This window comes from Talaromyces proteolyticus, assembly GCF_021365285.1.
Source record: "Talaromyces proteolyticus strain PMI_201 chromosome Unknown BGW36scaffold_3, whole genome shotgun sequence".
NCBI lineage: Eukaryota > Fungi > Ascomycota > Eurotiomycetes > Eurotiales > Trichocomaceae > Talaromyces > Talaromyces proteolyticus.
In genome coordinates, this window is record NW_025764279.1 from 2,232,738 (window position 1) to 2,255,136 (window position 22,399).

The window sequence follows — 22,399 nt, forward strand, 5'->3', positions numbered from 1 at the left end:
GGTTACTGAGACAGTTGTCCGTTCGGTAATGTACTATTCAATTCGAAAACGTGTTGGAAATACAGAGTAACCACTTATCGATTAGCTAGGTCTTAACGCTTAGGGTTTGAAACGTGTTACAATGTGCAAAACATGGAAGGACATTTCGGGTGCGACTATATTCATGACGTGTTTTGGAAGTTTATTTATACATATAGAGTAGAGAACTAAGTGTTAAACACACATCAATTAGATATTTTTCCCATATAAAATTGCTTTGTTTTCCGCAAATAGACAGTGAAACAGAGCGCGCAGCATTCCCATGAAATAACCCACGGAGTCAACCCTAAAGGTCTATATGTTCCTTTTGATTTTCAATAAACGAGTACTACCACGTGATTGGGAATTGCCTCCTCTCTGAAATGGTTGTCGGACACACAACTGTTCCAGGGGCTCACCAAGCAGTCGTCCTCCCTTTTATGCCAAAGCTGAAAAAGTTGTTCCCCTCCTTGCACCCGTAGACAGTGTCCAGATGGCAGGCGGAGGTCACCTGCAGGTAAGAGCCTTTTGTCAGAGGCAAACTAAAAGTTGCGGGTTCTTGGTTATCCTTACCGATACCTCCTCCCACGGACAATCAGACTTGGCTCGGGGATGCTGTGCGCCTGCGTGAATGATTCTCCATAGAAAATGTACTGATAGCTGGCAGAAAAGCCGCTGGCAGCCTGGGCGACACTGTGTTTACCTCCCAGCATTCGAGGTCATTTTCTCATGCGCCAGAGGAGTTCTGGAAGCTAATGATGGCAGGCAGAATCGCTTTGGAAGGGTCGGTGCTCTATGGACAGCGGATATTGCAGTCTGAATCGGCCCGGCCAGGATACGATGATGAAGTTGTCTTTGCGATGGCAGCAGAGAGATGCCATTGCATGAAAAGAAGACAAGATAAGCGATGACTTTCGTCCTGGCGGGTTGTTCCTAGTAATGCGATTGTGCTCAGATTGTCAACAGAAATGATCGCGCTCTACGCCCGCGATAAGACTCTTAAAACATTTAAAGTATAATACGGACGACGAAGATACTCTGTACTTTCTATAATACCAAGTTTCACGAACGTTTGGACTTCTTATTTTGCCTTTTTTCTAATGACTGGCTTCGTTCGAATACTCGACATGCATCGGGACGGGGCAACCGCGATCTCCCCTGTGACTATCTATGTAACGGGGTTTATGTAAATAGGTTGGTCAAAGAAGAAATTACCTGGCTTTACGAGGTCAAAACTAGACGGTATAATTGTAATGTTCACAAGCCAACTATATAAATAAGGAAATAAAGGTCCAAATTTTGTCACTCAATATACATCGAAAAGTAAAGATAGAACAGTTTCTCTAAATGACTGACTGGACGCTGAGAAACACAACATGAGGCCGACTACAGGACAAGCATGGCAGCACCGCTAAGCAGGGCCGTCACGATGTATGCACCCATCTGCCACTTGCCAACGAAGACAGCGGTGGGGGCGAAGCCAGGGTATGCGGCGCCGGACGAGCTGGAGGAGCTGCCGGTGCCAGTAGCACTGACTGAACCGGTGCCGGCAGTACCGACGGCGGAGATCAAGCTGGAGCAGGATCCTGTGGTGGTGGCAGCCTGGGTGGAGGCCTTGCTGCTGAAGTCGCAGGCACCGTTGGCGTTGTTGGCGGCAACCTGGGCCTGGTAGTAATCGTTCATGGCCCAGGAGAGCTTCTCCTTGTCCTCGCACATGCTGTACGCGCCGTAGACACCAGTTGTGCCGTTAGCGGTGATGCCGGTAACGTACTTTCCGCCATCAAGGCCGTAGAAATAGTTGAAGAGGTCGCCATAGGCGGTGGTGGAGGTGCTGTCCTGGACAACGCAGGTCAAGCTGCTGAACATGCAGTCGCAGAGAGCCTTGTTGGGCGTCGGGGGAAGAGCAGAAGCGGCTTGCCAGCTGGCGTCGACAGTTGGGCAGGCGCGAAGGGCGGTGTTGGTGGGCGTGTAAGAGGCTTTGTTGATGCCAGTAGGAGTGGCCTTGACGATCTCAGTGGAGAAAGCAGAGTAGTCATCAAGCGTCTTGATGCTAGAGCCACTCGTAGTAACGAGACCTGTAAAGAAGTTAGATTTTCATTTAGATTTTCATTTCTCTGGCAGTCAGAAAGCTGCATACCATATGAGTTGGTGTCTTGGAAGTATTCATAGACAATACCGCCGTTAAGCATGTCCTCCATGTCAGGACCGTACATAGCTTCGATGTTGGTGAAAGTACGGGGTTGGACCTTGTTGCAGCCGTACTCGGCGAAGAAGTAGGGAACCGAGTAGTTGGAAAAGTCCGAGTTGATGTCGTTGTAGCCGGAAGACTTGTATGTAGCAGTGGTACCGCACCATTCGTAGACATTGTCACCAAAGAAGTCGACAGATTCGTCAGCAGTACCGCAGTTAAAGTAATCGGCCAACTGAACACGGATATCAGTAACATCGGCAGCAGCGTAGCCAACACCCTTCCCGTAGCCCTTTTGTTTGATGTAAGCCTTGGAGTCGCGAACGGCAGCTTTGACGAAAGCGCTCGCAGCGGTAGTGTTGACCGAGTTCGAGACTTCATTGCCAGCAAAGAATCCAATGACGTTGGTGTAGTTGGCAAAGGCGTCGATAACTTCAGTGTAGCGCGTATACAGGCTCGTTTCCCAGGAGGGTGAGTTACGGTTGATCGAGTCGGTAGGGGAGCCCAAATCAACAATGATGTAAATGCCAGCGGCGGCAAAGGCATTGACACAGTCGTCGTGGGAACTGTTGGCTTGCACGCCATATACACGAATGGTGTTGGTGCGGATAGCGGTCAAATAAGGAATATCACGTTTACAGGTCGAGATGTCTGCCAACGGATCGATGAAGGTGGAGGTGGTCGTGGCGGTGACAGGTTCCTGGTAAGCAACACCGCGGATGTAGAACTGGGTGCCATTGGTCTTGTAAAAGAACTTGCTTCCATAGGAGATGACGGGGTCCAACGCAGTGGAAGCAAAGGCGCTTCCGGCGAGGAAAGCGCCAGCAGCGAGGATAGACGACTTCATTGCGCTGTGAAGCTGATAAATGTCCAGTACACGATTAAATCCCCCTGAGCGAGCGGCGAGAAAGGATAAAGAAGGAAGTAGGAACAAAGTACAGAGAATATTAATAGTAACGATAGTATAACGAGAGACTATGAAGAAATGCGAAGCATACAGCTACAGCGCGCAGCGACAAATTCAACAACGCAAGAACGAAGTCCAAAACAGAACGAGGAGAGAAATTGAGGACGTTGGCCTCAAAGCCAAGAGTCGACAGGAGCCATGGATGGGCCGGATCGCACGACGAGCGAGGTGGGACGGCTAGTGAAGTTTGACCTCACTTGCCTGTTTCGGGCATCGAGGCCGCGCCGGGATTCGTCAACGACTTCAGCCACGGGCGCCACGGTTGGCTGTTGCAGCCAGCGAGGACGCGTAGGCGGAATATGTTATTATTAGCCGGCGCTGAGTGGATAATAATCGCTCAGTTTCACCGCAATAAAGAGTTGAGAGCAAATAATTAAACTCGTCAGAAGTCACAGGGGGGCTCTTGGCATCAATGACATCCAGTTCTAATACTGTTCTAATGCTGGGGTATTGGTCTTGGTACTAGAACTAACGTACTATTGAGTGCGTCCTACTGAGCAGGCGAGACTGGATGTGACTGTGACTGTGCCGTGACTCTGACTGACGCGGCAGTGGAGGACCATTCATTTCAGGGGCCATCTAAGCGCATGTCTCACTCGAACGAAGAAACCTCTCCTGAATGAGACAGACTCGCTTCACGAGGAGGAAACGTAACAGAGGAAAGCGGAGGGGACCAAGACTAGTCCTAGTCGGAGTCAGCCGAAGCGCGCTAGCCCAGGCTAGTTTCAATCAGGTTAGTCGCAGCCCTATCCGAGGCCCTGTTCAATGGCCTAATATTTTAGGCACCCGTGTTCGTTTGTTCCTTCCCAAGTTCCTCGCCCCTTGATTATTCTCCTGGCCTAACCCAAATGGAACTAGCTGTCGACACTGACAACTGCGTCAACCGACATGGTTTATCGCGGAAAGCCATCTAGATCTTGCCGTGAGTGTAGAAGGCGCGATATCAAGGTAGGCGTGATTGGCCTCGGTTGTTTTTCCACATACTCATCGGGTATGTGATGAGAGAATAGTGCGACAAGAAGCCGAATGGCTGCTCCCAGTGCTCGCGAGCCGCCATACAATGCTCGCGATACCCAGATCCCACGCAATTAATCATCTATGATGAAACAAAATCTACAATCAACAAAAGGCAAAAACGCAAAGCTCCTCTCAACCGTTCATCTCCCTTGCCCGATCCTTTATCAATCGTTCTTCTTCCATCATGGGAAACCCGGGCAAAGCGCCTCTTTATCTCGCAATATGTCACGGATTCGCATGAAACAAATCTTTTCTCGTATATGCGAGTCTTCTATCCTCCACAAGAGGGACAATCGCCCCTGTTAGAAACGGTCATCCGCTCCGTGTGGTTGGCCTTCTATTCATTTTCTCACCAGTCGCCTGTGGCTCTCCACGATGCCCGGGTCAACTATGGCTCAGCATTGTTGCTTACCACCAACGCTATTCAATCGCCAGTGGAAGTTAATGAAAATAGAACCTTGATGTCATTATTGCTGCTGACAGTATACGAAAGACTCATCAACTACGGAGAACGAAACCTATCGCCGCCTTCCAACGCTCATTTGCGAGGAGCTTTAGGCCTCGCAGTCTACCAAGGCGACAGTCAATTCAGTGATCCAATCAGAATAAACATACTTCTAGGGCTTGTGGAACTGATCATCATCGAATGTCTTGCGCACGAACTAGATATGCCATCTGATCTGTTGATGTTGAGCAGCAAGGTATTTGGCAACGTGGTGGCTTCCGCTCCGAAGTGGCAGTTTTTGAAAGTTCTGCTCGAATATGCCCAGCTTAAAGAACGGCTGAGACTTGGAATTTCTTCCGAGGCTGCGATATCCTGGGCTGAGCGTCTTGGGTGTGAGCTCGAAGGGCTGTCGCAGCATCTGCGTCCAGTTACCTCTACAAGACAGAATGGAAAGCGTTTACATGCTTATATTGCTGAATCATCAGTAAGCTATCCAGATAACAATACACGAAGAAGCTGGAACAATCTTCGTGTACTTCGCATGCTGTTGGCCGATGTTATACGTGAACAATGTGCTGTATCACTTGGGTCCTCCGATATAACTAGAACTACCGCCATCATCGAAAAACTCCACGATTCGACACTTACTATCAACACTCTTTGCTCAGATATCTACGCTTCTGCCTCTGAAAGTAGTACTGCCGTTTTGGCCTCCGAAAATGTATCAGATTTGCAGACAAGCACACTCTTTTTCCAACTCTACGCTGCGAATTCTTGTAGAGTGATCTCGGACCAGCTACAAAAGCTACTACAGAAACGCCTGCAATCTCTCAGCGTGGGACAATTCTCTGGCGTTCGGAGACTCATGACTCAGTTACTTCAAGAAACCGATAACTGTCAACCAAACCTTTGGCAAGCGTGGCTTCGGCTTGGGAAAGAACGTTTCTCGATTGACACCTCTATCATCTAACTATCTAACATATACTCTTTTCGGCATATTTGTCAGTGCTAGTATTCAGCTAATTTTGCTCCAGCCGGAGGATATCTAGCGCCTGCGACCGGGTACTTTTCCAAAACGGTGTTTAACTCCTTTTGGTCCTCGTCAGTCAGGTGTAGATCCCGTATGTTCTCCAAGAGCCTTGCTTCCGACTTTGTACCCGCAATAGGAACGAGATACGGCATTCCCTGTTTCTGATTTTGACTTTTGATCCACGACAAAGCCAGCTGAGAGGTAGTGCATCCCTTTCTTTTCGCAAAATTTTCCAACTCTTCCACAAGCAGCCTGTTCTTCGCGAAATTTTCAGGCTGCCACCGTGGAAAATGACGATGGTAGTCATGTGCTGGCATGTCATCCAAACTCTTGATCTGCCCAGTCAACATGCCTCCTCCCAGGGGCGTATGTGCAACAAGAACAATTCCCAGCTCTCCGCAAACCTCGGCGACACCGTTTTCAAAGACATCCGTTGCCCACAGGCTGATTTCCGCTTCGACCATATCGATCTTTTCTACGGCTGCGGCCCTCCGAATTGTCTCGGCTCTCACCTCACTCAGTTGGATTCCTCCTATTTTGCCCTCTTTCTTGAATTCGGCCAGTGCTCGGATGCTCTCTTCCACGGGGACCGCGGGATCGACTCTGGCGCATCCAAAGATATCTAGCTTCTTCTTTCCACCGAGGATTTTCAGGGCGTTGTCAACGAATCCCCGGAGGCCAGCTGGTGAACAGTCCATTGAAAATGTTCCCAAACTCTTTAACCCGCTCTTGATACACAGCACAACCTTGTCTGCGTCTTCTGGGTACGCAGCAAAGTAGCGATTCATCAGATGGAGAGAGTTGTTATCTGGAGTTCCATAAAAGTCGGCTCCATTCCAAAGAGTGACTCCAGCGGCAAGGGCAGATTTGAGGACTTTGAAGATTTCCTCATCAGGGAGCTGAAGGCCGGGGTTGGTGAATCCTGGGTACATACAAAAGGGACGGTTAGGTCATTTCTCGAGAGATGAAAATGTGGGTTTCAAGTACATACCCGCAAGACCCAGTCCATTCTGAGAGATTATTGTTCCTGCGAGATGTTGCATGGTGAAAGGATTATGAACAACGACGTCGATATGATTTGCAAGGTTGGAAGCGAAGTCTGTCTGGAAGGAAAGGAACTGATAGTCCTTTTATTTGACCTGCCAATGCCAGCTATTTATACTCTGCGCAGACAGCAGGTCTTTCTATCTATTAGAATTGCCTTCTCTTCGATCCTCTGTGTATTGTAGGGATTTTAAGTCCGTTTATGCCCAGGAAACCAGCTGGCTACTTATTCGGGTTTAGCGTGTGATGTCAACATTGGATTACCCCGAAGCCTCCAATTAGAATCGCAGAAATGATTATGCTAAACCCAAAATAGATAGCTATTGGATACACAATAGCATCCGTGGAAGATGTCTACACAAATAGCACTTGCGAGCCGATATATACAGTGCTATGCCCTTTCCAAGCAAGGTCATCTAGGCGTCAAGCCAAGTTAAATCGTCACACCCAATCATGCTAAAAGCGGTTGGGAATAGCAAGTACGTAGGTGCCCGAGGGCCTGGCATTAAGGAAATGGACATTAAAATAGTATATGCTTGTTCGGCATTCTGTGGAAATACCCTCCTTACTTGATATCGAAATATAGAAAGTCATTGGAATTGGAAGTAGTTATTCATAGACATTACCTGAAAGATCATGGATGGGTCAAAATCAAATCACATGATCCAAAGCTGAGGGCCAATAATAGTGCTGTGAGTGGGTCTGGGTACTACCTACTAGTACCTGGTTTGCATCTAGATTTTCCCTATAAATTTCTAAATTATAGCAGTCTTTCTATCAATTGATCTGTTGGGTTGACTGTTAGACTGTTTATTCCCGAGTGCGACCAAGCGGAAAGAAAAACTCTTTCTTCTCCCTCCGCGATGCGATGAACCCCTTCATTCGAGCATTCCAGTCGGGCGGAGCCTGGCATCGCATCGGTCTTGCTTCCGAGTTCCCCGATATAGCCCAAGATCACAATGGCTGTCAGATAACACCCAGTTGCAAAGCCTTCAGAATCCCGCACACCAAAGACCAGGATCCAGTCGAAGCAAGCATTGATCTACCGGGAGACCTCAAAGATCAGGTTCTCGTGTTCAAATATAAGGGCAATTTTCATGCCATCGACCATGTATTGAATTGCGGAACATGTGCTCCAATGCTTGAGTCAAGCTAACCTGTCCAATCCAGCAATGCCCCCACTCGTCATTCCCACTTTCCCAAGGGAGTATCTTCGACATTGAAGACTTTGGTATTACCCTCAGCACCGGGATTACATGTCCCCAACATGGCTGGTCCTTTGACATTGTCTCTGGCCAAGCGGACCGCGGCAACTACAAGCTCAAGGTTTGGGAAGTGCAGCTGCGTGACCGGTCGGTTTCTAATGCTACCGACAAGGAGGTATGGGTGCGGCGAAAACCGAGAATCGGCTAGACAATCGTTTGATCATATCAGACGGCGTTGATGGCCTCGTTATTAAATTTGGAAGTGAGATCCAATCTCGACTACCATACCATCGACTGCATTAGGCTGTCCTCCATATCAACGCTCTTCACCAGGAGCGACTTCCACAAATAGGAATTAGTGGAAACTCATTCTCTTCTACATGAGATAGGATAGCTTCTACGTGGATAATTCACGCGTGTATTGGTTGACTAGTCCGCTCTCACTTGTTTTCGGGGTCCCAGGACTGCCCATCTGCGTCCTTTTTCCGCCCCGGAATTGCAGCCGATTTGCTTCATTACTTCCGTCGGAAGACTCTCCAGAGTTGTAGTAGTGCTGTAGGTTAATAGGGTCTATTGGGTGGACAACACAGGTTTCAACATGCAGATAAAGGACAGCATAGGGATGCATGTTCCTGGAACACCAATGCCAAGTCTGAGGATATTTATAATTAGGCTTACTTTTGGATTAGGCAATTAATTAAAGCAATTTGGAGCACAGCCAAATTCAAGGCTCTTTTAGCAGGGCAAGGGTCTCGAGGTTGGCTTGTGAATACGACGATCATTATAATTGCATGATCACCTTTTGAGGCTGTTGAAAATGTTCTACTTACACTCGTGAAGACTATTGTTCACTGCCGTGTCATTGACTATAGTAGATTTATGTGCTCTCTCTGAGCGTGTTCTCTACCATTCCTCCATTCTACTACAGCCTAGAAGCTATATATAGAATATCGTGCGAGATGGGGGTTGCCTGTCCCAATCTAGTTCGTGCGGCTTGCTGCCCTGAGGAGCGGCAGGGTGCGGTCAGAAAGAGGCATCTTGCGTTCAGGTGAGTGCATGGCTCTTCATGATTGGATACTATAAAATTCGCTTTGGTAAAACTTGCCTTATGAACTATGTAAGAAATTCTACTCATGTCTTAGTCATTTGATGGACTGGTTATCTCTGTTACTCTATTATTTCGTTTTTTCTGTCTGGGATTCTATGAGCGCGTGATGACTTCTACGGGATGAAAGCGAACCATGGAAATTGAGCGAGGCTACACCTTCCCCGAATCTCTATCCACTCCTTCCATTCTGCTCAGCCTGCGAAAGGTAGATGACGTTGGTCTTTCATCTGATCTAGTAAGTATCCTAAAACCTACATCTTATCAAGCATCACAATCCACCTGACACCATGTCAACAGACTTGGGGCAAATGCTCCCACCTTCAACCCCTGCGTCTGTCTCTCGATCTACCTCGCAACCTGGTTCTCGATCGGCTGTTCGACAACAATCCGGTCCTGTCACACGACACCGTGCCATGTCATCCTATAACGACAACCAATCTGTCAATTCAAGCGCCTTTTCCGAATTGACAAAGCTTGAAGTTAGGCGAGCCACTGATGACGCATGTTGGGCATGCCAAACACCTGAGGATACAGACGTCGCCCATGTAATTGCGCAAGCGCATGGTCAGGTAGATAGACATCATTTACTCTACTAAATGATAATATACACTGACAAACTGTGATATAGGTCCAGATTTGGGAAGAAGCTGCGCTATTCAATAGTGACGCCGATTTCAAAACCATCGCAAATGGGATTGCTCTATGTCCCACATGTCATCGCAAATTTGATAATGCAGCTGATCCTGGTTTCGTTTTCTTCCCCACCGACTTACAATTCTTCATCGACTTCGAAATCAACGACCAAGATCGACGACGCAATGATGGTGATTTGAGACGACGTGTACCAACCGCAGAAGATTACAAAGCCCACCAACTAAAGACCAACACAATTCCATCCGATGCTAAGGGGGGTCTCTATCGACGTGTCTTCTTGAAGAATTTTGTCTTAGGAGGACGATTTCCAGAGATAATGCCCGATCTTTGCAAACATCGAACTTGGCATGGAAACCCAATAGCATCGCTCATGCGGGCTTTTGCGCTGCTTGGCACCCCACGGGTCTACATTCTCGACAAAAGGATTCGCGATGATCTCGAGAAATTGCGATATCTATACTTTGTTGCAGATCAACCGAAACCGATTAATTCTCTTCTCTACGACATGTATAGGTTAACTCCTTCAACAACCTCTAAGCGTTCACTAGAAGAAGAGCAACAACCCAGCCAGTCTCCAAGCAAAAAACTAAAACTTGACAATATCGAATCAACCACCAATGACCAGAGACCAACACCTTCAAATTCCCGAACACTGCATTGGGTTCTCGGGCCAGAGGTTACTACAAATCAGGTCATTCAGATGTACTCACCCTTGTTCTCTCCTGCTTGAGCAATGTGTTTCGCTACACCCGCTGTAACCGGTTACAGACTCGCTCATTTCTACTCATATATCAAAAAGGTTATCAAAAAGGAATATCGAAAAGGGTATCAATAAAATACCGATATAAATGCCGACAAATATGTCGAAGGTTTTAACTCGACTGGGTCGACTTGAAGCTGTCAAAACGAATATCGACAAAGGGGTCAAGGATGTTATAATACAATATCTGTAGTTGGTTAGTAGCATCGCTGAGAAGGTAGCTTAGGGTTCCATGCCTTTTCCCTGAAGATGGATAATCATGTATTCTAGAATAATGAATCAATGGTCTAGAGACTTTTGATCTTTGAGTAAAGTAATAAAAGAGCGGTTATGAGTTTTATCTGATTGACCCTCATCAGTTTCATGTAAAGTACCTGTGCTTCTTTATGTCTTCCATTGCTGGCAAGGCAATCTGCTATGTTTTCGGTAGATCGAGGTAATTATCCTCTTGTATAACAAATTTATTTTCATGCACAAGCGTTAAAGCATGGGGAAGGTATTCCCGCCAAATTACTCTATTTGTGTGGTGATTAGCTGGAAATACATTCTGTAGATGCTCAACCACCTGTTGGATCTAGTGGTTAAATAATGAATTATTTCGAAGCCAGTTTCGGGTTGCGATATATACAAGTCTGACCTATACTTCTCGCTTGGCCATTCTTAAACGAGTATGCATTTAGAAAGTCTTAAAGCAGGACTACTGTTTGGCATAACTGGAACTGCTTGTCGAGACAATTGAATCATAATTCGAGGTTCAAACTAGGGATACTAACTAGAATATAGGGACTGGTAAATAATTCTGGAGAATAGAAAGTGGTACAGTACGTATATATTGAAGTAGGAGAATGTATTTTTCGACATTTAGTAACCGCATTACCAGTCTACCGCAGTTTTTGTAATTCTTGAATCACGCAGATCCAAAACCAGCTTCACCTGCTTATACCCTTTTTGTTGTGCCCTATTCTCCTAGGTGAGTATAATAAAGGTTAAAATAATATATAGAAATGGCAGGGTAAAGCTGTAACTATATTCTTATTAGCCAAAGATAGTAGTCTAGCAATGTGGCATAATTAATTAAAGAGATTATGAAATAGGTGAAGTAGGTTTCAAATATGCCTATATAGTAGATTGAAAATCACATGTACATATAGCTTTATCTTATGTAAGAGTATCAGACCTTGGCTTCCGTAGCCTCCTTCAAACGCTGACCCAGCTTTGGATCAACGCAGTGGTAAAGATCTAAGAGGTTATAAGTTAGCAATACTTCAAAACCCCACACTTTCAACGACGACGACCACCTACAGTACACTTTCTCTCGGAGCTCTTTACTAGTCACATTCTTGACATTGCTGGACACATTGGCGATATACCGGTCCTGGTGGCCCGGCTCCCGACCAAGAACATTCCACAAGCCTCTTGCTTGCTCAAAGTCCTCATGCTGGAGTGTGCTAGTAAATGTGCTCACCTCCCCAACCCACTTTTCATGCTCCGTAATAGTGCTTGCGGGGCCCTTTCCAGCGCTATTTACGGCGAATGAAGTTGGACGCAACGATGAGCCAACGTAGTTGGGATCATCACCGTAGTTGTTGGAGAAGTTCATCAGGCCGTCTCGCTGGAAGGGGCAGTAAACGGGTGCTTGGGCTTTGTTCGTCGGGAGCATTTGGTAGTTTGTGCCTAGACGGTAGCGTGCAGCATCGGGGTAGGCGAACATTCGAGCTTGAAGCACTGTTTGAGGTGAATTAGCAACATATCTACAATTCAGTTGGGAGAAGGGCACAAACTAGGATCGGCAGATGGTGCCCATCCCGGTACCATAGTTGACGGAGAAAAGGCCGCTTGTTCGATATCGGTGAAATAATTTTGAGGCTAGAAACACCAAGCATTAGCGAAAGACTATGTTTTACAGTAATCAACATAGACAAAAAAATAACTCACGTTACGGTTCAAAGTCAACTTTCCGATCTGTCTCAGTGGAAAGTCTTGGTGAGGCCAAACTTTGGTCATGTCAAAAATGTTCCACTTGTAAGTCTCAGCCTCCTTGGGATCCATGACCTGGACATAGACGTTCCAAGTTGGGTAATTTCCACTTTCGATTGCGTCGAATACGTCCTGGAGCAAAAAGTCGGGGTTTTCTCCCGCGATGCGTGTGGCCTCCTCTGTACTCAAGTTTTTCACGCCGATTTGGGATTTGATATGGACCTTGATATACTTGAAAGACCCATCCTATACGATCGGTTAATATGAGTATCAATCCAGAGTCCAAAGGGAATCTAGCTGGTACAAACCTCCTTAGTAAACTTGTAAGTATGTCCACTATACGCATTCATATGACGAAGCGAAGCAGGTGTTCCCCGGTCACTGAACAAGTGGATGAGCTCATGGATTCCTTCCGGGTTACCAACATGGAAACTATATATGACGTTAAAAAAAGTCTCGATATGTCGGAATTTGGTTTATGTAGCATACTCCCAGAACTATATCTGTTAGTGCATTCTCCAAAATATTGCGTATAATGAACATACCATATTCGCATCGGGTCGATGAGTCCGAGGGTGTCTTTTATGAGACCTGTTCAAGGATGGGAATTTAATTGGGTCTCTGACAAAGAAAACAGGCTTCAATTCGGTTAGAAGACTTGACCTTTATTGTTTATTAAAGCAATCTCGGGGTAATCACTTACTGTATTATTAAAAACCCAGTCCAAATTTCCTTCATCCGTGTAAAACTTCATCGCCCAGCCATGAACGTCTCGAGTGGTATCTGCGGAGCCACTTTCAGGGCCCACAGTCGAGACACGCCAAAGAACATCAGTCTTTTTTCCCACTTTGTTAAGAAAGCTGGCCGAGGTTATATCAGTGCAGTCATTAGTGCACTCAAACACTCCATACGCCCTTGAACTCCAGTTAGCTAGCTGGTAGAATGCTTATTGATGTCGATTGTTATACCCGGCAGCCTTTGCGTGTACGACTCTGTAAACCGAATCATTAGATATGACAAACTCAATGTAGAACGAGTAAACACGGAAATATATTACCTCTCCGGGATTCTCTCGCGAGAGAAATGAGCCAATGTTTCAATTAGCTGGGTGTCTTGAAGTAAAACCAGACCACCACCTGAGCCATTTCGAACTTGGACACTAGTGTCATTTCTGGCGTAGGGACAACCTAAAGTTCTCTTTTAGTAAGACTGTTGGATGAATGTACTATACGTAATCATTTACCTTCGGCAAGGGTGTAGTAAGACATTTTTTAGTAATCTTGAGATTCAAATAAATAGAATTCGTGCCAAGGGTTCTTGCAATGGAGGGGGGGAAGAATTAGCAAGTCTTTTATAATACACCAGCTACAACGTCCTGCAATTGACAGTGGATAACCTATTACTAAGAACATACATGCATGAGTGGAATGTGGCGCCCATAATTCAGAATGGTCTTGGCGATCTTCCAATCATGTCGACCTCCTGACCAATAGCAACAACCACTTTTGCTGGCTTATCAGCTGAAAGCTAACAGGCCAGAAAGTGGACATTGATAACTTGAGCTAGAAGATGTAGAACGTACGGATGTGGTCATCTAGCTACGTTCGAGACTCCGCGGCCGGGGTAGTTGTGGTGGTGATGATATCATGACAGGATTTACAATGTGATTCCGAATCGAGATATAGTATTCTAGCCGCACGATTGGTCAATTCCTCTTGCCAAAAACGGGGGCGCACACTATCTGCCCCGCTCGTGCTTGGATAAGCTTGCATTATTGGCGGCGCGCTATTACTGAACTTGCGCCTCCAATCCACGGTACGTCGTGCGAGATGATCGGGATTACTAAGGCGGGAAGCAGCGGAATATCCAATCGCGTAGCTGGGAAAACAGCTTTGGAGTTCCTTGCTATCAGCGGAACACTCCGTTCCCGAGCTATCAGTAATTATAGTCTGTCTGCTAAGACAGCCCACTGCAGCACCTGTCAAATGGCAGCTCGGACGCTGTTTAGTCATGTGCTGACCTAGCTTAGTCGTCTGGGCTCTATATGGAGGCATACTATATATACTGCTTCATAAGTTTGAGAGCAATGCAAAACTGTCCACACCAACGTTTGTATTACGTAGAATACATTCGCGATTGGGTATATATGCCATGCTAACGCTGGCTAGAATTGGCATCTTTGTCTATGACTCGTGTCTATGACTCGTGTCTAGTTCGCAATGGATGAAGCTGGAGAGTCCGGAAGTGCTGTGCAATAACGAGAAATGAGTTTCCGCCATGAACTTATAAGAACGGTTCTTTCGGCCATAGTTAGTCTTCCATCTCCCACGATTATCTTCTTTTCCAAAAATCATCATTATTTGATCTCCTAGAATCCATCATGTCTGCCACCGACGGTGCTTCCTTTGACTTTATCGTTGTTGGTGGAGGTACCGCTGGGAACACTGTAGCTGGCCGCCTTGCGGAGAATCCCAATGTATCCGTCCTGATCATTGAGGCGGGTGTCGCCAATTCTCATGAAATAAGCGAAATCACTACCCCTGCAAAAGCTATGGATCTCCGTGGCAGCCAATACGACTGGGCATACAAGACAACCATGATTAGGCGCGACGACTACGAGCGTATCGAGAAACCTAATACCCGTGGCAAGGCTCTTGGTGGTAGTTCCTCTCTCAACTACTTCAGCTGGGTTCCCGGCAGCAAGGGTACCTTTGATATGTGGGAGGAGTATGGCGGCAAGGAATGGACGTGGGATCCCCTGGTCCCTTACCTCCGCAAGAGTGTCACCTACCATGACGACGAAAAGCTCTTCCCAGCTGACCTCCAGAAGATCGGCTTAGGAGGCCCAATTCCCATTTCCCATGTGGAACTTATTCCGGAAATGGCGCCCTTCCGTCAAGCACTCACTAATGCCTGGAAGTCGACCGGCCAGCCTATTACTGGGAATATTTTTGACGGAGAGATGATTGGTCTCACTCATAGTGTGAACACTATCTACAAAGGCCAGCGCTCTGGAAGCTTCTTAGCGGTGCAGAATAAACCCAACATTACTATTCTGGCTGAAACCAACTCCAAGCGCTTAATCATTGATTATGCCGATCGTACCTGCAGGGGTGTCACTGTCTACGATAAATCAGGCAAAGAGCTCACATTCTATGCCAAACGGGAGGTCATCGTCTCTCAAGGTGTCTTTGAGAGCCCTAAGCTTTTGATGCTTAGCGGTGTAGGGCCCGCCCGTGAGTTGGCCAAGCATGACATTGACGTTATCGTCGACTCTCGTCACGTTGGCCAGCACTTGCTTGACCACCCTGGTGTTCCTTTCGTTCTTCGTGTCAAGGACGGCTATGGTATGGACAGTCACCTTTTGCATGCTGGTGCTAAGCAAAACGCTGCTATCTCTGCCTACCAGAAGGGCCATCATGGTCCCCTTGGATCTGGTCTACTCGAGCTAATTGGCTTTCCAAGAATCGACAAGTACTTCGAGAAGGACGCTCAGTACCGCAAGGCCAAGGCCGCCAACGGTGGCCGTGACCCGTTCTGCCCATATGGCCAGCCCCATTTTGAAATAGACTTTATCTGCATGTTTGGCAGTGCATTCCAGTGGCACTACCCAATTCCCAAGTCTGGCGACCATATTAGCGTGATGGTTGACCTTGTTCGGCCTGTCTCAGATGGAGGTGAGGTCACTCTGAACAGCACCAATGCTCTAGAGCAGCCCAACATCAACCTAAACTTCTTTGCCGATGATCTCGATATAATCGCTATTCGGGAGGGTATTCGATTTGCTTACGATGTTCTCAAGAACGGCGATGAATTCAAGGATTTTGTTGTCGACGAGTACCCTTGGGACATGCCCCTTGACTCGGATGAGGAGATGAAGAGAGTCGTCTTGGACCGTTCCCAGACCTCATTCCATCCATGTGGCACTGCACGTCTTTCCAAGTCTATTGAACAAGGCGTTGTTGATCCGACGCTCAAAGTTCATGGTGTCCGTAATCTTCGTGTCATTGATGCTTCTATTATTCCTGTTATACCGGACTGCCGTATACAGAATTCAGTTTATATGATTGGTGAGAAAGGTGCAGATTTGATCAAAGCTGACCATCCAGATCTTTACAAGCCACACCGTGTTTAAGTTTTCATAGTTGGTCATTCCCCAGGTGAAATATGGAGGATATTACATGAAATGACGAAGCGTGATATAGATCAAATATACTCAGCAGATGTGTAGATTTTATAATTGAATTATTGGTATCATAACGAACTTTGTTAAATCGGATTCGGCTTTTGCTTCGGTCTCTGTAACGCATTAGATGATTATAAGCCCCAACTTTTCTGATTTGACTGATATTTTCTTTAACATCCAGCTATGTTTGAAACAGTGGTTTGCTTAAAAGGATGCTGGCAAACTAGTCGAAAGGGGCAGTTGCATGTTTTTCGAGACTAAAACGCGCTGATTGTCTGATAGCCACGTCCGAACCATCTCTACAGTGAGAGAAGCCTTGTACGAATTCGTGTGGTCGCGCTAGACATTTCGAGTAGGTTTCTGACAATCCTCAAAACCAATAAGTATCAGAAAAGTCTCCTGGTGCTTTGGAAAGTTGAGAGTAGTCGTTACAAGAGTTGGAAATTAAGGAGTAAGGATTCGGTCATGTTGAGGCCTCAGTACGTAACCAGTACTTATTAACATCTCGTTCAGTTAACCCATTAAAATCAATAATTTTTCATTAAATAGATTTGAATAGATGCGTAGTACTATAGATAAGATAAGATCTAAAGTGCTAAAAAATGAACTTTTTTATCTCCTGATGCGAATCGAGAGGGTACCAAAGATGCTGTTTTCCATCCAATAATCATTTCGATATCCTTGAGTTGCAATATAACGGGAAAACTTGATTGAAGAGTACGGGTTGATACCTATACCCTTTAAGCAAACCACACAGGAGTATTAACTTATTACAATTATGAAGGAAAGGCGGCATAAATACCCGACTTCGGATCCTTCAAAACGATCGAAGAGCTCTGCGTCACATGGATTAAGGACCGAATCATTAATGACTAGTTAATCTCACATCAAACCCCCATAAGTCTTGCCCTCCTCTTCGAGCTCCTCATCCTTATGGAGAGAGTCTTTGAGTGTCTCTCCCGAGTTCTCCAAATCATCCTCAGGCTTGTTTATCTCACTTTCTTTCTTGGATACACTCACACTCGAGGCACCTTCAGAATCTTCCGTCTTTCCGCCATGCTCATCGTGGTTTTTACGGTGAAACAGTTTGTTCAAAGCGCTGGTGGAGAGTGTAAGAGTCCCAGGTCCAAATACATGGTTGATATGAAAGTGTGATAGTTTTACCTGCCGACATGGTGAAGATAACTCACTTTCCGAATGTATATTTCCAAATATTAATTGTGTTCAGTAAACATTGGAGTCTTAATTGGTATTTCATTGTTGATTCAACCATCTAATGTGCTGTCATTACATGGGCATGATATAGAAATGCGTTCCACACGCAGCGACGGAAGCAGGAAAGTGGCATTTAGATTATCGAAAGTGGTTAATAGAGTGTGCTTATCTTCTGCTCGTACATAATTATTAGATTTAGCAATGTAAAATATAAAAATAAAATCCACTCATTCGTTTATATTGTTGTGAGATCATCCAATACGCAGTCTGGATCAGGGTCTATTGCGTGACCGTGGGCCAGCTAAACCAACAGCGGCAGATAGCCCATTCGGGCCATGCCAGATGATCAATGAGACGACTGTATTACTATTACCGTAATGAGCCACAGTGGGGAAGCTAGTGCTACGATTTGTATTAAACCGATCGCCGATCCATAGATCTGATGCTTCCCAATATCTGGTTTCTCTCCTCTTTCAACCCTTGCATGATCTTTAGTGTTGTCTGTGCTGATTAGACCAATACTGATTAGACCAATAAGTGGTCCATGGTTGACGGCGAGGAATCGAGTAAATTATTTGGAACAGCGCTTTACGAATTATACTTTGTCCCGTTTTCACCGCCTTTTTTTTATCTTATATACGAATAGAATCGATGGAGAAATATGAGGCTCTTTTGATAGCTGTTGTCGCGAAATTAAAATAATGTCCAAGCGAGAAGAGCTATAGTCAGAGACGATCATGGTTCATATCAAGTTCGTATAGGTAGTTATTCACTATAAATAATATAGTGAAGCGTGGGAATCGACCAATGTCTGATACAAAGCCATTGCAAATTTTGGCATTCTACTTAACCACTTATCATTGCTTGGGACAAAGTACTATTGAAGTATACCTACCGGACGGCAATAGCACGAGGGTCTCGTCTCAATAATTATTTATTAATACAGGGACGTGCTATTCTGTACTGTAAGATGCATGTCGTCAATATGCATCTTTGCATAAGCTAGAACGAGTCAGCCCTAGCCGCTGATTTTCCTGTAAGGAAGCTACTCTGCTTATAAAACTTAACACTCGATATTGTTTTCCTAAAGCTCAAGTTAGCTGGCTCGAATCATTGGTCCCTTCTACCTGGGAGAGATTGCGCCCCAAATGCCAATAATCTACTGTAAAGGACCGTGATGGGAGATTTCTGGAGAGCATAGTATTTCCAAAAGAAACGACACCATAGACTCTAATATTGACAAAGAAGATACAGTCAAATTTGTGAGTAAGATGAAGGTGAAGCTATCTAGGCTATCTGGTGTGAGCTTGCAAACGCTCGGCGGGGCAAGGAAGGGTGCCTGAGGCATCTTACAAAATTGAATACTAATGCAAATCTTCGATTTTATATGGATTTCCCATACAAATTAAGAAAATTCCGTTTTTTTGAGTATTAATGCCACCAAGTGAAGGCTGATAAGCATGCTATTAATTATATGGCTTGGGGGCCTAATACTTATGGGTAGTACCCGTATGTGGAGATATGTAGGGACCAAGCTAATTAAGAAAATGGATAATGCTATGTGAATCAGTTGTGTACATAAGTGGGCCTAGGGTTAATCACCTATTGGCGATTAATTCTGGTCTTTTTGGCCGTGTCAATTAGGGTCCCCCTACCATACCAGACGTGACACTATACGAGGATATATTTTATAATTATATGCATAATATTGAAACTAATAAGATTTTTATATTTTTAAAAAAAGATATTAACTATTTATCTATATATTTCTGTATAATTTTTTAATTTGTGTCAGAAACCTACACAAAATCAAAGATTGCATTGGACTGGTTCGTCCCAAGAGGCGGGAGCGGTTGGTGCTGTGCGACCACCAAATACACATCTAATACTGGGTGTGGCGGTATGTATGGCAACACTATTTCGTTTATGGAAAAATAGTTGAACTCGGCCATTTTCTTTTTTTGAAGGTGGGGTGCATATATGCATTTGAAAATTTCCCTCGATTCGGTGCTTCAACGAGTCTTTCATTATTGGACTTGCTCGGTCCTGTGCATCAACACACAATTACTGAGACTAAGTCCTCGTATTAATAATATTATTTTCACCAACGTGGCACCTAGGTCCCTGAATGCGGGGGGGTCAAGGGCAAGATGTCGCAGACACCAGAATTTAACACTTCCAAGCAAACTAGCGAGAGCGTCTCCTCAAGCTCGTCTTTAGTCAACGATACTGGTCATCCTCGCTTCGCCTTCGTCCATGAAAAGAATCAGCCAGGAGCACGTACTCATGCTATGCGATCACACTGGCAGGATCGACGTCGACGAAAACAGGAGGAGAAAGCGCATGATCGAGCAAGAAGACCGTTGCGTTCCAAATCCGACTCTTCAGCTGACTTATTGGCGTCTGCGAGTACTGGTAAAGATTCCGACGTGAAATACACCATCGGAAACGCCCCGACGCTGGGAAATATCCAAGATTTGGAACTCTACCGCTTCTCCACTAACCCATTCAGTGTCACTGAACAGCAGCAACGGCAATATACCTCAGAAGAAAGGGATCAGATGACATTAATTCAATCCGGTTTGTTACAAGGCATCCCAACTCAGTTCCTGACTGGAGCGAACCATGCCTTGAGCTCGTCGAGATTGGACCCTTTTGATGTTTTCCCGGTGGCTCTTACTACCCAACACCATAAACTAATTCATCACTGTATTTCTATCCTTGTCTACCTTTTCTTACTTTCTTTAAAAAAAAAAGTGAAATATTGATGCAATTAACTAGGGCTGTCCACGCATGCAACAATGATGTTCGAGGAGATGCCTGCCTCGGATTTCAACCCCATGAAAGACGTCTGGTTTCCTCTTGACCTTTCTAATGCCGCTTCGTTCAATGTTATAATGGCTCATTCCGCAGCGCATCTAGCCTACTACTATGGCGGAATGACCCCTACTCGTGGAACTAATTCCTCGGAAGCTTTGAAATATAAAACGAAAGCTGTTGAAATACTCAGTCAATGGCTAAATGATCCGAAGCTGGCGTTGGGTAACGATGCATTCGCGGCTGTTGTGCGGCTTCTCACATTCGAGGTATGTATTCACTTTCCGCTTCAATATATACTTAGAGATGTATTGATCTAGAACGTAATGTAGAGATATTGGGGCACCGAAGCAGAGTGGCAGGTCCACCGGGACGGACTACAGCGTATGATCGAAGCGAGAGGAGGCCTCCAAGAACTCCACGATGACTGGAGACTGGAATTGGTGGTGGGACTGTATGTTATACATTCCCTATTGCTCACCTCATTTTGTAGCTAATCGTTTCCAGGGTCTCACTTATGTCCCAACCGACCTGGTTTTCCCCCACGAACGATATTTCCGGCATCTCGTCCCCGAACCTCCAGCAAATGACAATGATCAGTGATATCAAACGCCTGCGCTCTTTGTGGCTCATATCTTTCATTCAAGATATGCGCAATCTCATGAGCATGTCATTGCAACTATACCGAGATGGACTTTCGACCTTCCCTGCTTTGTATAATGCAGTCTTATTCATTCAGTCAAACTTTGACATGGATTTCACCTTTTCCTCATCGTCCTCTTCTACCTCGAAGACAGAGTACTCTGTCTTAGACTACGACAGACTTGTGTCGTTATTTTCCATCTGTATTATAGTGCAGGAATCAGTGTCTTCAACTTTTGTCGTGCCAACCCTTACAACCAGCGCCAGCAACAACAAAAATGCGCTAGCATTGCTCGACATGTCGCTCTTTGCAGCCCCAAATGCATGGCAAACCTCTGTCCACGCCTTACGATCTTTTCTTCACACACATTTCCTCCAATTCTATGTTGCCGGCGCGCAGAAAATTAACTATGTCATGCAAATGACAGATATCATCAGCCATTTGAGCCTCGAGGCACATCGAGGTATTGAGAAATGTCTGATTAATATATTATGTCGGACGAGAGAAGGAGGGATGGTTTACCGTGCGGATGACGGTGCGACGCCGGATTCGTTGTTGTCTTCTCTGCATGGGCAGTAATTTTCTTTACTTTGTTCTGATTATTAAACAGAAATCTATATCACTTCGGTCTTTGTCTTTGTCTTGGGGTCTGCGGAATGTAGCTAAACTAACATTTTCGGCAGAGTCTCAGATTGTATGCAATAGCACATTCCGACCATTATTGTGTCCATTTGTGGTGATTATCCTCTCTCTAAAATGGGCAGTTTGGTGAACACGTGATACCAGAGCCTCAAGATGCCTCGGGAACTGCTCGGCAAAGATCGGGAAGCATTTTGTTATAGCACCTAGAGTCACATCTGGGAAAAAATGCACTTAGATTAAGAAGAAGACAATTCTATCTTTTATTACACGCTTGTACATGCATGATCAGAGTCGGCAGGCACGTGAACAGACGTGATAGATCGGCATCTGGCTGCAGAAATTGCCGACGAACCGGGCCGGCAATTTGCGGCGACGGCTGACGTCATTCGGAACGAAGGCAGCAAGCAGCGCCAACCCGAAGAGACAAGTAGAATATAAAGAAAAGCCTTCGGCAAGCCTAATTGACGATCGGCTCACCTTCCT

General features: G+C 45.6%; 9 protein-coding genes across 9 annotated transcripts; 5 read left to right on the forward strand and 4 right to left on the reverse strand.

Moving 5' to 3' along the window:
* Window positions 1–1,171: 1,171 nt before the first annotated feature.
* On the reverse strand, window positions 1,172–3,286 carry BGW36DRAFT_336753 (putative 1,3-beta-glucanosyltransferase). The gene is made up of 2 exons (XM_046212973.1): window positions 2,156–3,286; window positions 1,172–2,093 (listed from the first exon to the last, which is right to left on the reverse strand). The coding sequence occupies exons 1-2, from the start codon at window positions 3,051–3,053 to the stop codon at window positions 1,405–1,407; spliced, it is 1,587 nt and encodes a 528-aa protein (XP_046075701.1). The 5' UTR covers window positions 3,054–3,286; the 3' UTR covers window positions 1,172–1,404.
* Window positions 3,287–4,001: 715 nt separating this feature from the next.
* Window positions 4,002–5,624, forward strand: BGW36DRAFT_114480 (putative C6 transcription factor). Its single transcript, XM_046209251.1, has 2 exons — window positions 4,002–4,121; window positions 4,184–5,624. Exons 1-2 carry the CDS (start codon window positions 4,062–4,064, stop codon window positions 5,603–5,605), a joined length of 1,482 nt encoding a protein of 493 aa, XP_046075702.1. The 5' UTR covers window positions 4,002–4,061; the 3' UTR covers window positions 5,606–5,624.
* Window positions 5,625–6,916, reverse strand: BGW36DRAFT_114489 (putative aldo/keto reductase). Its single transcript, XM_046209252.1, has 2 exons — window positions 6,657–6,916; window positions 5,625–6,587 (listed from the first exon to the last, which is right to left on the reverse strand). The coding sequence occupies exons 1-2, from the start codon at window positions 6,706–6,708 to the stop codon at window positions 5,644–5,646; spliced, it is 996 nt and encodes a 331-aa protein (XP_046075703.1). The 5' UTR covers window positions 6,709–6,916; the 3' UTR covers window positions 5,625–5,643.
* A 557-nt stretch (window positions 6,917–7,473) lies between these two features.
* Window positions 7,474–8,217, forward strand: BGW36DRAFT_114502 (uncharacterized protein). Its single transcript, XM_046209253.1, has 2 exons — window positions 7,474–7,820; window positions 7,880–8,217. The coding sequence occupies exons 1-2, from the start codon at window positions 7,578–7,580 to the stop codon at window positions 8,120–8,122; spliced, it is 486 nt and encodes a 161-aa protein (XP_046075704.1). The 5' UTR covers window positions 7,474–7,577; the 3' UTR covers window positions 8,123–8,217.
* A 1,092-nt stretch (window positions 8,218–9,309) lies between these two features.
* Window positions 9,310–10,406, forward strand: BGW36DRAFT_424608 (uncharacterized protein; the record flags this gene model as incomplete). The annotated part of the gene is made up of 2 exons (XM_046219994.1): window positions 9,310–9,591; window positions 9,651–10,406. 2 exons carry the CDS (start codon window positions 9,310–9,312, stop codon window positions 10,404–10,406), a joined length of 1,038 nt encoding a protein of 345 aa, XP_046075705.1.
* Window positions 10,407–11,161: 755 nt separating this feature from the next.
* On the reverse strand, window positions 11,162–13,753 carry BGW36DRAFT_372610 (putative catalase). The gene is made up of 11 exons (XM_046215502.1): window positions 13,657–13,753; window positions 13,471–13,600; window positions 13,382–13,405; window positions 13,117–13,327; window positions 12,959–13,051; window positions 12,903–12,910; window positions 12,722–12,845; window positions 12,372–12,659; window positions 12,218–12,302; window positions 11,739–12,161; window positions 11,162–11,675 (listed from the first exon to the last, which is right to left on the reverse strand). Exons 1-11 carry the CDS (start codon window positions 13,679–13,681, stop codon window positions 11,608–11,610), a joined length of 1,479 nt encoding a protein of 492 aa, XP_046075706.1. The 5' UTR covers window positions 13,682–13,753; the 3' UTR covers window positions 11,162–11,607.
* Window positions 13,754–14,793: 1,040 nt separating this feature from the next.
* BGW36DRAFT_424610 (glucose-methanol-choline oxidoreductase) lies at window positions 14,794–16,548 on the forward strand (the record flags this gene model as incomplete). The annotated part of the gene is made up of 1 exon (XM_046219995.1): window positions 14,794–16,548. The coding sequence occupies one exon, from the start codon at window positions 14,794–14,796 to the stop codon at window positions 16,546–16,548; it is 1,755 nt and encodes a 584-aa protein (XP_046075707.1).
* Window positions 16,549–17,481: 933 nt separating this feature from the next.
* On the reverse strand, window positions 17,482–17,857 carry BGW36DRAFT_424611 (uncharacterized protein; the record flags this gene model as incomplete). Its single annotated transcript, XM_046219996.1, has 2 exons — window positions 17,482–17,698; window positions 17,790–17,857. The coding sequence occupies 2 exons, from the start codon at window positions 17,855–17,857 to the stop codon at window positions 17,482–17,484; spliced, it is 285 nt and encodes a 94-aa protein (XP_046075708.1).
* Window positions 17,858–19,578: 1,721 nt separating this feature from the next.
* BGW36DRAFT_372627 (uncharacterized protein) lies at window positions 19,579–22,146 on the forward strand. Its single transcript, XM_046215503.1, has 4 exons — window positions 19,579–20,523; window positions 20,596–20,900; window positions 20,964–21,085; window positions 21,139–22,146. Exons 1-4 carry the CDS (start codon window positions 19,965–19,967, stop codon window positions 21,851–21,853), a joined length of 1,701 nt encoding a protein of 566 aa, XP_046075709.1. The 5' UTR covers window positions 19,579–19,964; the 3' UTR covers window positions 21,854–22,146.
* Window positions 22,147–22,399: the final 253 nt, after the last annotated feature.